Source organism: Solanum tuberosum, unplaced genomic scaffold (genome assembly GCF_000226075.1).
Source record: "Solanum tuberosum cultivar DM 1-3 516 R44 unplaced genomic scaffold, SolTub_3.0 scf00222, whole genome shotgun sequence".
In the NCBI taxonomy this organism is placed as follows: Eukaryota; Viridiplantae; Streptophyta; class Magnoliopsida; order Solanales; family Solanaceae; genus Solanum; species Solanum tuberosum.
The window spans coordinates 157,183-174,234 of NW_006239147.1; the positions used below are offsets into that span (position 1 = coordinate 157,183).

The 17,052-nt window shown below is 33.8% G+C and overlaps 1 protein-coding gene and 1 long non-coding RNA gene across 6 annotated transcripts in view; both read right to left on the reverse strand.

Moving 5' to 3' along the window:
* Positions 1 to 262: 262 nt before the first annotated feature.
* LOC102596024 (uncharacterized) lies at positions 263 to 2,940 on the reverse strand. Of its 3 annotated transcripts, none has more exons than XR_368029.2 (4): positions 2,821 to 2,940; positions 2,620 to 2,705; positions 1,393 to 2,379; positions 263 to 478 (listed from the first exon to the last, which is right to left on the reverse strand). It is a non-coding gene; the product is annotated as an uncharacterized lncRNA (long non-coding RNA). The 3 variants fall into 3 exon arrangements; XR_368030.2 differs by having other exon boundaries at positions 1,393 to 2,176; positions 2,298 to 2,705; XR_368028.2 differs by having other exon boundaries at positions 1,393 to 2,705.
* An 8,891-nt stretch (positions 2,941 to 11,831) lies between these two features.
* The window catches only part of LOC102596464 (transcription factor bHLH81-like), a 7,267-nt gene continuing 2,046 nt past the window's right edge, over positions 11,832 to 17,052 (reverse strand). The window contains exons 2-6 of one of the 3 annotated variants that reach the window (XR_368031.2): positions 16,855 to 16,995; positions 16,675 to 16,740; positions 14,520 to 14,588; positions 13,994 to 14,112; positions 11,832 to 13,615 (exon numbers count right to left, since the gene is read on the reverse strand). Coding sequence is in view for 1 of the 3 variants with exons in the window: in XM_006356440.2 (XP_006356502.1) it covers positions 14,062 to 14,112; positions 14,520 to 14,588; positions 16,675 to 16,740; positions 16,855 to 16,995 (327 nt within the window). In the remaining 2 variants the exon portion in view is untranslated. Of the gene's footprint in view, positions 13,616 to 13,709; positions 14,113 to 14,519; positions 14,589 to 16,458; positions 16,537 to 16,674; positions 16,741 to 16,854; positions 16,996 to 17,052 lie in introns of those variants that run through there. The other 2 variants (XR_001474574.1, XM_006356440.2) reach the window with 2 other exon arrangements.

The window sequence follows — 17,052 nt, forward strand, 5'->3', positions numbered from 1 at the left end:
TAATAATTAAAAGAGAAGATCAAGAGTTGAAGAATTGGTCATGATCTTAGACGTGGGGGGAGAGGGAGGGTTGATTGTTTTTACCAATAAATTTAATAAATTAATTACAAGTGATTATGGATAAAGAATAAAAGATTAATTAAAATATTTAGACATTAAAAATTCCAAAAAGAGAAGAAAAATTATAAATATAAATGGAGGCCATAGAGAGGTGCCACAATGAACTAAATTCACATACACTACAAAAGATCGGAGCGAGAGATACGAAGAAATAGCTCTACATGTGCAATATTAGTCGATACAATACAAACACAAAAGAGGAAACAAAATTCAAACGAAACTCACCATAAATAATAGAACAGTCTGGTGCAAGAATGGAGAAAAAATTAAGGTACACTCCGAAGTGAGGCACAAAATGATTGCAGAAGATGAATATTCAAGATTGAGATGTTTGTCCAACTTAGCTTTTGAGTTGAACCTGCAATTACACATAGCACAAAGGAAAAGGATTATAATAGAAAGGGTAAAAGAAAAACTCAAAATTAGCTAATTCCAAAGCAAAAAGAAAATCTGGCCAAGCATTTAAAAGACAACTGAATTCCTCCTAAAGAAATCTTGTGTCAAAAGCAGGTACTTGGCTTCTTTAAACCTACCACTATGTTAAGTTGTTAATTCCATGGACTTAATAGGGGTGCTTATCAATCGGTTCGATCCGTTTTGTGAATTACTGATTCGGTTTATCAGTTTGTAAACACCTTAAATCGATAACCAAACCAATAAGATATTCGTTATCCTGGTAATAACACAATCTAGCTAAGGAATTTGTTTCCTCGCCACTCCAAATAGTATGAAATCCTTCAAACATTCAAGTGAGCTCGTGAAGACGAACTATGATCTTTAAAGCTCTAACGTGCACATCATATATCTTCTTCTTGATAAAAATATTAGGTCCCCAAAAATTTAGAGCTTAAGGCGTTTGTCTTCGAAAAAGAGAGATTAATTATAGCTTATATTTTTATGCATCCAACATTTTTGATTTTCTTGGTTCACCTAAAAGAATAAAAGATTAGAATTAAAAGGATACAAGTTTTAATTTAGAAGCAACATGAAAAAATAAAACTTTATGATGGAAAAAAGAACAGAGGAAGCCCATTTACTATTAGTCAAGTGTTAATGTAGAATCTTAATTGTTATTAAAGAAGTTAAAGAAAAAAATAACCAGTCCAGCTATATTTCATAGGGTCTATTCGATTACGATAACAAAGTAATTTTACTGTGATGTCCTTGTTATTAGGTGTGTGTGCTAATTGTTGTGGACGGAGGGGCATGGTAGTTTGGTAAGTGCACACAAGCTCTATGAAATATAATGTTGGCGGGATGTAGGCAACCTACCTTGACACAAGAATAAATGGTTGATCCCATGACTTGAACCAGTGACCATAGGTCAGATAGAGACAATTTTACTGTTGCTCTAACACTTGCCTTCTTCGCTGGAATAGTTTGAAGGAAAAAAGTTACCGACACCTAATGTGTACACCAAACTACATTTTTTTTACCATGATTAGTAGTAGTAGAAGATAAGGTGAGAATCAGTATTAGTTAACAATAGTTAACTGGTTCTCTCTCAGTAGCCAACATGAAAGACACAAGAGATTGTGTGATTTAAAAACAATGGAGAAAACAAATTCAACAGACAAAATGGTGATAAGACTTTTAGAGTGCTATATAGAAATATAATTGTCATTCTTCATTCATAATCAAAGGAGTATCTTTATTAGAATGTTGCACTAAGTTTAGATTCAAGAATCGAAGTTAATCAATAGAGCTCCAATCTTAATTAATCCGTATATGTATCAACACTTCCCTCAAGCAAATAGGTCTACTATTCATTTATTTTAGCAAACATCCTTCACTGTACTATTCAATCAAGTCTTTACATCATACTCGAAGACAATCAGTAAGTTAAGGATATAGACCATTAGAGCCGATCAGTAAAAACATTCCATTGTTATTCAGGAACCTCGAATTTTCAACATTAAAGCTAATTTTGAAATGAAAGCATGATAGTACCTATTGTGATTGTTACAAAAGGGGCAAGGAAATCTGCCCCTGCACTTGAATTTGTGTTGTAGAGTGTAGTGTCCAAGCTCTTTCCGACACCAGAGAAGGCAGCAGTCTATTTTTTATGCGATAGAGACAAAAAAGAAAGAGTTGTCCATCTCTACTACCAATCAAACACTTGAGAAGAAGATAAAAAGAGTAATTCAATGATGGAAAACGGAGAAGAAGTAATTTACATTATACCCAGATGAATTTCGAGGTCTTCGTTGGTATGTAAGCAAAACATATTTCCATACCCTCTTATAGTTGAATTCATCACTGCAAAATTTAGATGAGTCTACACTTTTGGGGATAAAAGAAAAAGAATTGAAGAAACTATTAATTTTCGATTCCATTATTCAATTTCTCTATTTCGAGAAAAAGCAATGAATGTGGCAGAACATCAAAGAGAGAGTTAAGGCAGAACAATAACAATAGTAGACTTGAACTTAACTCATAAATTGGAAAATATGACAGAACCAGGAGAAGATTAAGAAAAAATTGGGAGAAAAACTAAACTGAATTTGCCGTGTGTGCGATTAACCACATCCCACAAACATGACCGGGGATCTGGATATGTTAACCATGGACAACACCTCTTCCACCTGCGCCAAAAGTTGAATATAACAATACAACAACAATCTCAAACTCAGTTATGAAATTGTAAAATTTAATCTTTTCCACAAGTAGATTAGGGCAAATATTGAAACAAAAGCTGACCTAAAATTGCACACCCAGCTGAGAAGATGAAGTTAATGAGCGGGTCTTGAATTCAAGTTCGGAGAAAAGAGACTTCTGAATACTTGTGAAGGAGCGGATGTTTCTCCATTGTTGGAACAAAGATATGATAGAATGGATTCTTCTAGAAATGTTGAGAAAACGCTAATTCGTCTTTCAGGTAAATGACGGATTTGCCCTCTATTTTGTCTTTTCTTTGAGGTAAATGACAGATTTACCCTTGGTCGTCATCTCTTCATTTTCTATAAAACAGAAAATACATAAAAGAGAATTCTAGGCCCGCCTATGTGGCAGCTTTAGAGTTTAGGAATTTACTTTCATGTTTCCTTTGTATTTTTTATTTTTTTTATCTTTTATTTTTACTTTTAAACCCACTTATTCAACTCTTGTGTCCCTTCAGACTATTGTATCATTTTGATTGTGTCTATTGAGGAACTACATATAAAACTAGGTAAATCATACCCATTACTATATCTTCTTCTTCGTGACAAATTTCATCTCTAATTTTTGTGAAATCTCGCCAATTCCTAGGAAGTCTACTTTGGATCTTCACTCAAAAAAAAAAAAAACTATAATGTCTTTGTAGTTTTTTCCTTCATTTAACATATCAAAAGAAAAGTATTCTAATTGCTCAATTCTTAAACAACTAAGCACAACCATGACAATTTTTTGATTCGTACCTAATTTTACTATAAATGATGATTTCATTATGCTAAACTCAAGATGTCGTCTTATCCTAAAGATTCATATCATGTGTCAAATAATGTATTGTGATAAGTCAAGTCAAAAACTAACAAAATCACGTCATGTGCAAATATGTTGACCACCAATATTAAAAGAAATAATTTGTGTGGATGGTTCCAATAACATTATATATATATACTAGGAGGGAATGACCAGTGCTTGAGCACATACCCAACATTTTACACTTCAAAATGATAGACACATGCGGATACCCAATGTTATGAATTAACCCCGGCCCGACAGGAACTTTGACGTCACAAAATCAGTTATTGGGTCAAAAAAGGTTGATTTGGGATCCAGACTGAATTAGAAACTAATTTAAAAGAAAGAGAAGTTAGGAAGAGAGGTTATGCGTATTATGAAGAAACCTTCTATTCCTCTCATCTTCTTTCTAGAGTCTTAACTTCTCATCCCCATTCTTATCTCTATCTCTAGTTATTTGATATTTCAGTACTTCTCCTCGTAATTCAAGTGTTGTTATTGTAATTTGAAATTTAATTTAAAACAAAAATTGACAATACCCTGGCAATTACTATTCTGCTCTTCAATCATATTTATTTAGTAGTAAAAGACTCTTTGTAAAAGACTCATTTACCCTTGGTTGTCCTTGGGCTTATCTTTCTAGAAAATTCCTCTTTAGTGTGTGGATGATGGATATTATTATTTAGTAGTAAAAGACTCTTTTACCCTTGGTTGTCCGGTCGTCTTCACTCTTCTATATAATAATAATATATATATAGATTTGTCCCGCCCCGCAAATATTCGCCCTGCTTATGTTATCTCTATTTGTTTCTACGTTTTGTTATTTTGCTAAAATAATTAAGAGCTTTTGCTCTTATATGTGCTCTTAAATAAACAATTTCTAAATTGCTAAATCAGAGAAAGAGGCAAGAGAGTAATTGTTGAGTTTTCTTGTCACGTCCTTAGTCTTTTACTAAGCACATGTGTGACACTTAACAATCTGCTCACGATCTTGCATCACTTGCCCACGATCTTGCTATGCCAAGTCAGCCTAAAACTCTAGGGATCGCTAAGAGAATGGAAAAAATAATACTAGAGGATTGCTAGGAAGAATTGTGTTGTAGAGAATTTTGTTGATTTTTGCTTGATGAATTTACAAATGGATGCCCCTCTATTTATACTACTAACTTAGGAGCTAAAGTGTAAATAATAATTGTTACATAAGTCCCTTGATATTTACAAAATAGTCATCTCTCTAGAATCTTCTACAATGCTAGAAAATTCCAAGGACCTTCCATGCAAATCCTAAAAATTCTAGAAACTTCCCTAAGAAATCTCTCTATTTTTTTAGAATCATCCACAAGGACAAGTCTTTCTCTTATGTAAGTCATCCACATGGGAAATTTTGTGTCATGTGGCACTTACATGGTACTTATATGGCATGATGACATGGTGGGTCGTCACACTCTCCCCCACCTGTTACGACAACCACGACGCATTGCTTCGGCATAAACTCGCGAATCTTATTTTTGAATAGCCACAAGTCCTCATACCGTTCTCGTGTAGCTTCTTTCGACGATTCTTTCGATGATTTCCCTTTCCAATGGTCGTGAAATACGATAATGGCTTTTTGTCTTTGTCTCTCTCAAAACTTGTAGTCGTTTTTAAGAACATCAGTTTTTCCTTCTTGAGCCCCTTCAAAAGTTGTATAACTGAAAATTGTGCTTGATTCTGATTGTGTGGTATAGTTAACGTAGGCACCATGCAAGTTCCTCTCGTTCCATGACCCAGAGACAATGGAGGTAGGGGTCAATCAAGGTATGACACTATGTGAAGAACTTTTATCCTAGTCAAAGTTATTCATCTTTGTAATGGTAAGGTTTGTCATACCTTTTCAATTGCCCAATTTGATACCAACATCATTGGCAACACCATGAGCATTTTAAGGATCAACATTTACGATTTTGACACGAGAGTTTGTTGGAGCATGTTTTAACTCTTGTTTTTTCGCTGCAGTCTGTGTCATAAAATTATGAGGTTCTCCAGTGTCAACTAATGCACGATTGGGCTTATTGTTTATGATAAGATCTACATACTGATTTACTGATTTCTATTCTTTTTAACTTGGATATCTGACTTTGTGATGGCTTCACATAGTCCAATCACTCATAGTTGAGCTGTGATCGAACTCTCTTCTTTCGCTTACTCCTTCTATTCACGTATCATAGTGCTAAGACTCCTTAGGTCCGGACAATCCTTGAAGTTTTATGGGGCCCTTCATATGTAGCAACCTTTTCTCTCGGAATGTGCTTACTTTTCTGCATAGCTCTGACGATCAATTGACTTCTTATTATCGAACTTATGGGTATCCGAAGTCTTGTGGTGTTGCTGATGTACTTCCTTGCTTTTACTAGAATCTCATCCACCCTTAGCAATGTCATCTTCTGACTTACTGCCTCAGTCTTTGTCATACTTTTCATTCCTGAAACCCACCAATGATTCAACTTCCATTATGACTTGATCTATATCAGTGACTCATCGACATTGTAATTCCTGCTTAGCTCAATTTTGCAACTCGTCCATTTAGTAGAACAATAAATCATCACAAGTGAGGTTGGGGATTTGAAGCATAAGGGTCATGAACTCTTTGATATAGTCGAGTATGCTCCATGTATGCTTCAACTCTCGAAATTTACGTCTTTCCTCGTACAAAACATTATTTGGAAAGTATTATCGTTTAAACTCGGCCTTGAACTGATCTCTTGTGATAATAGTGCACAAACCTCTCTTAGCATCAGCCGATTTATGTGTCCACCATAACATGGCAGTCTCTGACAAGTACAACACTGCAGTGTTGATCTTGGCATTGTCATCCCTTACATTTTCATGTCGGAAATAGTTCTCCAAGTTTCAAAAAGTTCTCTATGAACTTCTTTAAACATTGGTGGCATGGGAGCCTCAATCTTAGCCTCCCTCGTCATGCCAACATTGACCTGCTCTTTGAGTGCCTCTATCATTCCCTTCATGGCATCGATAGTTCCCAACAATATGAGCCTGTATTCTAAGGTAGCGATGGTCTATCTCATCTCTATCTCTGTTTGGATACTCCCATCCAAGTCATTTAAGATGTTTTTGATCTCTTCAAGAATATGCCCCTCAAGAACGCTTAGAGTGCATTTTACTTTACCCAAGCGTTGGCCAAATATCTCAACAACATCATCCCCGCATTAACCTTTGTAATCCCCTCTCTACCGATCGCTTACCTCAGTGGTAGAAGGTTTTTGGGATGAAAGCCCTTCATTTGGCTTAACATTCCTCTTTTTGCCAGTCTTTCTTGCCGGCAGCATCTTGGGTGACGTTGTCTTGAGTGTTAGCAACGTTGATTTTTCTGTTGCTTGTCATTCCTTAGTTGTAACCTTCATCTGATACCACATTGTCATGTCCTTACTCTTTTACTAAGCACACGTGCGGCACTTGACTACCTGCTCACGATCTTGCATCACTTGCTCACGATCTTGCTATGCCAAGTCAGCCTAAAACTCTAGAGATCGCTAAGAGAATGGAAGAAAGAACCATAGAGGATTGCTAGAAAGAATTGTATTGTAGAGAACTTTGTTGATTTTTGTTTGATGAATTTACAAATGGATGTCTCTATATTTATACTACTAACTTAGGGGCTAAAGTGTAAATAATAATTGTTACATTAATCCCTAGATAATTACAAAATAGTCATCTCTCTAAAATCTTCTACAATGCTAAAAAAATTCAAGGACCTTCCATGCAAATCCTAAAATCTCTAGGAACTTCCATAGGAATCTCTCTATATTTTGAGAATTATCCACAAGGACAAGTCTTTTTCCTATGTAAGTCATCCACATGGGCAACTTTGTGTCATGTGACACTTACATGGCGCTTCTATGGCATGATGACATGGCGGGTCGTCACATTCTTCTCTTAAATCTGATATGAGAGTTGAAAAGGCCGAGAGATTAGACTAAGAGAGTAGAGAAAAAAGTTTCCACCTGCAACCCGCTTAATTTCTTAAATGATTTGTTCCAACCCACCCCGCCCCACATTACCTTAAGCATGCCCCGCCTCACATAGACTTAGACCTGCCCCGCACTTGTGTTGCCCTGCCCCATTGTCATTCCTAGTGGTCCTTCAGCCTATTAATCTATTTTGTTTTTTGTTATAAAATTTTTATGCTATACAATAGTTAGCAAAAAAAAAAAGATCTCTATTTTATTTTTATAATTTTAAATTAGTACACAAAATATAATTAGCAGTGATGATTACAACCTGCTAAAATTAGGCAAATGAATATTTTAATAGACTGATTAAAAATGTTAAAATGTTAAGATCCCTTCTTCTTGTTTCATTCTATGGACTATGACTATGTAGAACTTGATTCAATTGGATTACAGTTTAAATATTATTGTAATTTCCTTATTCAAGAGCAAATGATAACTACATTAAAAGAAAGACTAATCATACAAGGAAAAAGAAGAACATTCTTGATTTTAAGAAGAATTTCTTTTAACAAGCTAACTAAAATTGTTAGTATTCCTTTTTTTCTTTCTAAGGAGAGCTTATTCAATTGAAATTAAAGTTTAGGTATATCGTCATTTTTTTTTAGTTATTTGATGTTTGATATTCATATTAAGATTCAACTAAATCAAATTCGCGCATCGCAAAATTGACGACACTCCCACAATATTGTTCAAGAGAATAATAACTACATTGATAGTAAAAACAAATGAAACCTAGAAAAAAGAACATACTTTACTTCAAATAAAACCAACATTTTTTTTCATTAATAGAAAAGATTAACACAAGAACAAATTAAGATAGATATCTCATTTCAAGAAGAAAAAAAAAACTTTTTTTCTTAAATCATCATCAATTGCTACTTTCAGCCTCCTTCATTGTTGAATTTTGACCTTCTTAATCTCCTTGTGTTTCATGTCTAAATAAACAAGAAAATCAGGTCTATTATTCTTGTGTATATACTTCATTTTTTCTGCATCTTCCAAGCATGCAAAAAAGAGTAATTCCAGCTTCCTTTCTTCTTCATCCATCTTGTTAGCAATAGAACAAACAAGTTTCATCTTCTCATCCATGTTTGTTGTACAAATTTCACACTCATATCTAGCACTATTTATAGGTAAATGAAGTTTTGTGATATGGTATAGTCTCTACTATTTTTAGCTTCTTCATAAAAAAATCTTAATATTTACAATTTGTTTGATTTTTTTATAAAAAAGAATAGACTAACACTCTATTTGGATCATTGTTATCCATTGTTTCATAATGTATTGTATTGTATTGTATCGTACTCTATTGTACTGTATTGTATGGTAGATACAATGTTTGGCTAGACTGTATTGTTTGTTGTTGTTTAATAACATTTTAATTGTTTGTTTTGATTGTATCGTACTGTATTGTAATTTATAAATTTACTAAAATATCCTTAATTATTCTAGGGTAGGAGGTTTGACTAGAATTAAATAATATAAGGTAAAGGGTAAAATAGTATTTTGAAATATTATGAGATATACATTCGATTCGCTTGCCATGTTAGGTTCTTATCACTAAAAATCGTTAAAATTATAAAATTATAGGTCCAAAATTAATTCTTATCTATACAAATAGTATATATATATATATTTCGTACCGAAAGTATTGAGATTTGAACCCATGGATCGTATGTTATATCATTCAGCACTAGTAATTTTAGTGTACATATTTAGTTTAATTATATGCTAACAAGAACCAGGAATTTCCAGTGTGACAAACTTGGAAATTTTGAAAGATTAAAGCTATATATCTAAAGTGCTATCAATAACCACTTACACTCTGTTTGGATCATTGTTACCCATTGTTTCATAATGTATTGTATTGTATTGTACTCTATGTACTGTATTGTATGATAAATATAATGTTTGGCAAGACTGTATTGTTTGTTGTTGTTTAATAATATTTTAATTGTTTGGTTTGATTGTATCGTACTGTATTGTAATTTATAAATTTACTAAAATATCCTTAATTATTCTAGGGTAGGAGGTTTGACTAGAATTAAATAATATAAGGTAAAGGGTAAAATAGTATTTTGAAATATTATGTAAAGATATAATTGGAAAAAGAAATTAAGTAACAATGGGAACACACCAAATCGGTTGTTCCATAAAATAGGGGTTTTCATTGTTACGTAACAACGAAATTTAACAATACAATACAATACATTTTAAGTAACAATCAAAACAAACATTGTAGGTATAGTAACGATACAATACAATACAATGGATAACAATGATCCAAACAGTGTGTAAAAAGGAATAAAGATGTTAGTAACAAATTGATTAATTGTCAAAATTCTTACTTTTTTTAATTGTTAAAATTCTTATTTATTTTTTTCCACTTTATTAATTTTCCACAATTAAAAATGAATGAGTTGACCAGTTATGCATATTAAGGAATTGTTAAAATTCTTTTTCTTTACATTTATCAATTTTCCAAAATGAACGAATTGATCAATTGTACATATTGATGGATTAAATTGGCAAATGAGACTAAAGGTTAATTCACATACACATGTTGAACAATTTTGAAAGTACATATGTGTGTTTGTTAAGTGAATATAAACTTATGCCCAAAAAATAAATGGAAAGAGAAAAAGCAATGCTATTTTGGATTAGTTTTTTTTGTTTTTTTATATCAACTAGGTAATATTTTAATTTATTTTTTTTCCATATCCTATTACTTCCATTGATTATAATACTTCTAAAGCCTCATTTGTTTCCACTTTCCACTTAATAGGGGTAGAATTAGAGTCCTTTATATTGCAATATACTAAGTGTGTGGAGTACTTTTTTTCCTTAATCTTATTTATGCATGTTCTTAAAATCATTAAGGTGTTGCACTAAAAAATCTTCCAAAAGTAACCTTGTAAACCACTATGTACATCACCACCGCTGGTCATCACCATCTAATTATCACGATCCGCCACCATCGTACAATTGCCAACAACCTACTAGTATTACATTACCACTATCACCCATCACGACCAGCTACCACCTCACAACCATGCCGAACATCACCCCCACTAACTTTCCGAGTGTGGGTACATTGGTTAACTATTTTATAAATAATGCTTCCTCCGTTTCAATTTATTTGTCCTACTTTACTATTTATAGTCTATTTCATAAAGAATGTTTCTTTCCTTATTTGAGCAACTCTTTAATTCTAACTTTTCACGTGAAATGTTTAAAACCACAAGATTAAAAAGTATTTTGATACACGCTGCATACCTTTAGTTTAAAGCTACAAGACTCCTTCATTACTTTCTAAAAATCCAAGCCAAGTTAAAACAGAGGGGGTATAAAACTTAAAATTTTCTCTTAAAAATTGATATCAAGATGAATTACACACATTTAAATGCTACGGATAAACAATCTTAATTATCTGGCGTCCGTATCTAGATACAATATCTTAATAATCATATAGGTTTTCAAATTCAAGCACCTTAATATAAGGAAAAATTACCCAAATGCACATCTTACTTTACCATAATCTCTAAAATTTCCTACCATTTAAAATAATTTCAAAAATTCCCTTTCGGATACATCACTTTCATCTCGTTGATACATCCTTATCCCTCTCGGATACATCCCTCCCCTATGTATCCGGATCCTAACCCCTCTCTGATATATTCCTCCCATATTGGATACATCCCTCCTCTATGTATCCGGATGTCCTATCCCCTGTCTGATAACAAACAAAACAAACAAACAGGGCCCAAGTCTTTTTGACAGTAGGTTATTGTACTGTACTCATGATGAATCAAATCATAAATTCTTATATATGTTGTTGGCAGAATGGAAAATAACAAACAAGATTCAACAAAACAATATTCTTTATCAGAAACAGAAGAAAATTTTCTTTAGGATATCAGATGTATAACACAAACTAAAATAGGTAATTTCCTTTCTGTGGATGTTTTTATTATGCAATGACACACACACTCCTCCCCCTCCCTTCACTGCCTCATCAAATACAGGTAATCCATTTCATCTTTCATAATCCAGACTCCAGAGAGTGAAAATTAGCCAAATGTCAGTTTTCCTTACAATATCGTGCATCACCATTGGTTTATTAATGCCAGTTACGCGATACATATTCATTCTTATTCAAATCTAGCAAGAGAGAGCAACTATCTAAAAGCAATGTTGCAATATAATACATTATTATGTTTTTATATACAAATAAGAAGATTACTTTTTTTGAGAAAGACAAATAAGAAGATTACTCACCAGGGCTAAGAGTGAATAGCAGGCAATTGATCCCTGCAACAGCACTGTTTATAATGCTATGAACACATGTGCATGGGGATGTTGCCGATAATATACATGCTACAACATTATAATTTCTTCAGCTCCTCCTTACTTCCCAAGTAAAACATGATTTACGAAAACCTGTTTATTTCCAGCAGATAACACTAACCTGAGCTTTTTCCCAATCTACACACCAGTTGCTTCCATAATGTATAATGAACACATGATTTTCCTATAGGTTTATATTTAATATGTATGGTATGTTAAGATGTGCTATCTGTCACTTCTACAAGAAACTTCCACTTTCTATTGATAAGGCATACTTGCTCTTTTATCAGAGCACTAAATGAAGAAGAAATAAAGTGTAGACCTATAGGAGCGGCTCGTCGCACTGGGATTGCCTAGTGCTGAATACCTCTCCTATGTGGTTTGCGAGCTATTGGGTGCGCGGCTGCGGGTTTCCCTTGTCATCAAAAAAAAAAAAGTGTAGACCTATAGGCAAAGTTCAATTACAATTCCACAAAGTAAATGCAACAACTCAAAAGGCAAAAGCCCAAACCGAAATACAGTTGAAAGTAAGAACTAAGATCGAATGAAGAAGGAGACGAGGAACTAGATGTAGAGAAAGTAGGATGAGAGATATAGACTTTGCCTAAGCATGATCATAATACGCATAAACTATTCTTTCTAACTAAGGGTCCTTTTAAACTAGTTGCTAATTGGGCCTGGATCCCAAATCAACCTTTGTGAAGGTCTTTTGTTTCAATTTCTCAGCCCAATAGTTGCTTGTGTGACATCCCTATGGATATCGACCCAGGGCTTGGGCTGATTCATAACACCCAAACTATTCCAGCATTAATACTCACTTCACAAGAATGTCTATTTGTGTGTGTAACCGAAAGGATACACTTGACCTTTCATATCATCAGTCTTTCATGAGGAAGAGGAGGTGAAATCTTCTTTTGCTTTATTTATTTATTTATTTATTTATTTTCTCTCTTTTGGGCCATCCTCAAGACCTTCAAGTACATAACTAGGAACTTGGCCATTAAACGCATCTCAAAAGCAAGGGTGGATTTATTGGGTAGATTATGGTGCACATGAACCCATGGTCTATAGGTGAAACTAGGTATTTTATGTACATATTTTATATTCTTTTGAATTGGTATAATATTATCTACTAACACCTATACTCCAAGAAGGCTAAATGGTGCACTTAGTTAATTGTTGAGTTATTTACCTAGAAGAATAGGGATCAATTCCAGTGGTGCACCCATGTTCTAAAAATTCTAGAGCTGCATCTACTCAAAAGTGTTCATGCTTAACAGGCGACATGTATAATCACCCGATAAGAAGACATTCTTAAGCAGTCCTAAACCTCAAAGGGTAACATGGTAAATGTCAATAAGTGAATAAGGTCTTCAGATCAACAGAGTCGATACATTCAGCCCTCTAATTTTTTTAAAACCTGAGTACATATATTTAATAAAGCAACTGAACCTTGTTAAACTAGTAACTAATAAATAATCATGAACGAACTCAATCCTGTATTATCAACAATGTAAAATGCACAATCAAAGAAATGAAAAATTCCAAAAAGCTCCATTTTGCAAAGACAAAACTGCACTAGTAATACTGCACCTTCAGTTTAAGAAAAGCTATCTATATGGACTTCATAAACATGCAAGTATTGGGGGTGCAGCATCTGAACGCTAAATCCTAAAAGTACAAAATACCCCGACCTGTAAACATGGAAAGAGAAGCATAGATAAAAAATATAAGTCTCCCAGTAAAAAGAAAATAAAAAAGATATTGCCTTTCCAAGACATCCAACTGTTAAACTTCACACTGATGCAACGATATTTATTGATTTCAACATGACAGGTCTGCAAATCATGATTACATCTTCAGAAAGTGAAGTGTTTCTGCTGCAGAAATATGACTATTAAGCAAATTGACACTACATATACAACATGATACAACTGCACCAGAAAAGTGTACAACCTAAATTTAATAATTAAAAGCCGAAGCTGATTCTGGATTCTAAAGTAGCAAAGCTCGTGCAAATTTCCATTAATATCTACACATGAAGAAGAATAGGATATAGAGGAGTGAATTACCATTTCTAAACTGCATGCAACTAACAAAACTATTGCCTATATACTCTAGTGGAGCTCTCTTCTTCTCATTATTGATCTTTCATTGAGCACGTGCATTTCTTCTGATGCTCCGTAAGTTCCTGCAGGATTAGATTTCTAAAATGAAACGCACCTTTGGATAGAAATGTGACAATTCTCTTAAGTACATGCTTCACTAGACCAGTAACTACCATTAATCAAATCATGTGACATAACTATATTGAAAGATCTCATAAAGTAATAACTCGTATGTAATTAATCAGAAACTGGAAACAATTTCTGTGCAGAAATGAAACAGGATAAAGGAGACCAGCTAAGAAATTGCATGTGCCTGGCGTTGACTCACCTTTTCTGCTAATGTACAGAAGCTGGGAGCCAACTGGTTGTTGTTTCCGAGGTTATCGAAAGAAAAGATTTGACTACGCCACTTAATTTATTTTTGTCTTACTCACTTCCTTTTCCACAGAGTTTTGGGATGTTCAATCACTGGAGTGAATTCATGAATTACCTGAATCTGCTTCTGCAGAAACTTGACGTATTCAACTGCTTCTTCCAACATGTCGGCTGTGTTGGTTTGCTGTGGATGGAAAAACTCAATGTTAGTCATGAATTGCCTGAAGTACAATAAGAATAGCACAGACAACTAGAAATAAATCAGTCAATCGATTTGCAGCTAATTTCACTGTAAAGTGGTGCAAGTATCAAGATACTTTCTAGTTCATTTTATTACAAACCTTAGTTTTACCAATACATTCTTAATCAAAGAAAATCAAATTTTACCACCCATAAAATATCACGTTATTGTAAGATAGCGTTTCTTCTTTGTTCTGTACATTCTTAACTGCTGATCCTCATTAACCACACATATGACATCTTGTCCAGCACAAAAATATCCAAAATGAGCCAGGCACTGTTTCTTAGTGAAGTCAAAACATTGAGGATCCCATAGACATGATATAAGAATTAGGGATAAATCAGGACATCAGCCAAATTAACATTGAGGTTTAAAAGAAGTTCAATGACGGCAGGCTCAACAAATAATGTAGCGGTGAGAGAGAGAGAGAGAGAGAGAGAGCAAACGGTATAAAGAGAGAAGAGTGAAAGAGATTGAGATGATAAAGAGGGGGTACAATACTACTCAGACTCTAAGATATCTTGAGAATCAAATCAAAGCTATCGTATTCTCCAATCTTGAATGTCCATCAATAGAAGGACATTTTAAATTCTTTCTCAAAATCTAAAATATTTTGGTATGCATTCAGGCAGAAAAAGACATTTTGGTGTGCATTCTCTAAAGAAGTAGGAGAATGCTCTCTTTGTTCTTACTATGTTAAGAACTCATTCTTTTTATATAGTAGGTAAAAACTCATTTATCGACTTAGAATTAAACATATATGGATTCTTTAACCCAGATTTAAATTATACATCAAATCAAGATGTACTTGGTGCACTTACCCATTAAATAAAAACTCATTTATTTTTATGCAATAACATATATGGATTCTTTAACAAAGACTTAGATTATAGATCATGGAATCAAAACCTACTTGGTAGTACTAGTGGTCATTGCCTAAGGTTAAAGAATTGATCTATTGGTTGTATTTTTTGAAGTGTGGGAATGTATTGTTGCTTAAATCTGGCTTTGATGTTTGACCAAAATACTTATTTTGAAATGATACTCTAACCATACTCGAACATATCAAACAACTTAAGAGTAATCTTCTAAAATATCCTACCAATCAATCTAGTTTGCCTAAGATTTGGCCTTTACTTCACCTGGCAATAAGAGGGTTGAGATTTGACAAAATCGAGAATGGAGCTTCGTTAAGCAAAAGCTCAGGGTTTTTTTTAATGCTAAATGGCTATTGTGAGTTCATCACAAATGGATTGGGCATAAGCAAAGGAGAGATTCAATGAGGATAAACAAAATTTATCTTATTCCCTACAATTTCTAAAGATTAGGCCGACTCTAATAATGGTTGAACTTTTGGTGAATAGGTAAGAACTTATCTCTCAAATGGTGAGTAATGAGTATTACATTGACCATAATCAACCCAATAGAAAATGGAAAACCACTTGGGAGGGACTCACTGGTATTACAAAAGTGTTGGCCTTTTAAGTATGGCTAAAACTTGGACGGTTTGTTCTTTTTTTTTTTTTGAGAATGGTAAACTTTACTTCTATATATCCACAGGTGTACTACAACAAAATGTAGTCCCCCATCACAAAAGTTGTCTCTTTACAAAATCCTAATAAATCTAGTTACAGTCAATCAATTGCATTAAAAACAGTATTGGACGATTTGTTCTTCGATTTTTTCTAAATTCATCTTTTAAGATTCAATAGTGTTAAATAGAATTAGCTGTCAGCAAAACTGGATTCAAATGCCATAAAATACGTTTTTTATTCCTCGTAGCTACTTCTCTCCATACATTCGGTAGACTCACCCATTAAGACCATTGATGTCATAAAGAAGTTGATTATCAATTTGATATTAAAGGTGGGTGTCTTGTTCATCATTTTTCCTGTAGAGGGAGACACGATAGAAGTGTGAAAATAACAGGTGTCAAATCCCTCAAACTAGCACAAGTCAAAGCCCTCGTGAAATTGCTATTTATGCACAACTTTGAAAGAAGTACAAGGAACTCCCATAAATAACTTACTTTGTCCATATTTGGCACCAGTTCCTGAAGCTTCCTAATTCTGTCACTTATACGCGTTCGACGAACCTTGCACAAGAGAAGTACGCGCGCAACCTTATTAGACTAATGATTGAATGATTTAAATTGCATATAAACACAGGTAATTACAAGCAAAAAGAGAGAAGGGAAAAAATGCTTTACCCGCTCCGCTATGCTGCGAGGATGGGTAGCACAGCCACGCTTAGCTCGAACCTTACAAGGCACCAAATCATCCATGAGATTCTCCATTTCAGCATCCAGCGACCCACCAGAACCATGTAACTGCCCACTTGACTCTCCCTTCTACACCCCCCAGCACAAACAACCATAAGTATGATAATATTAATAAAAACAACGGAG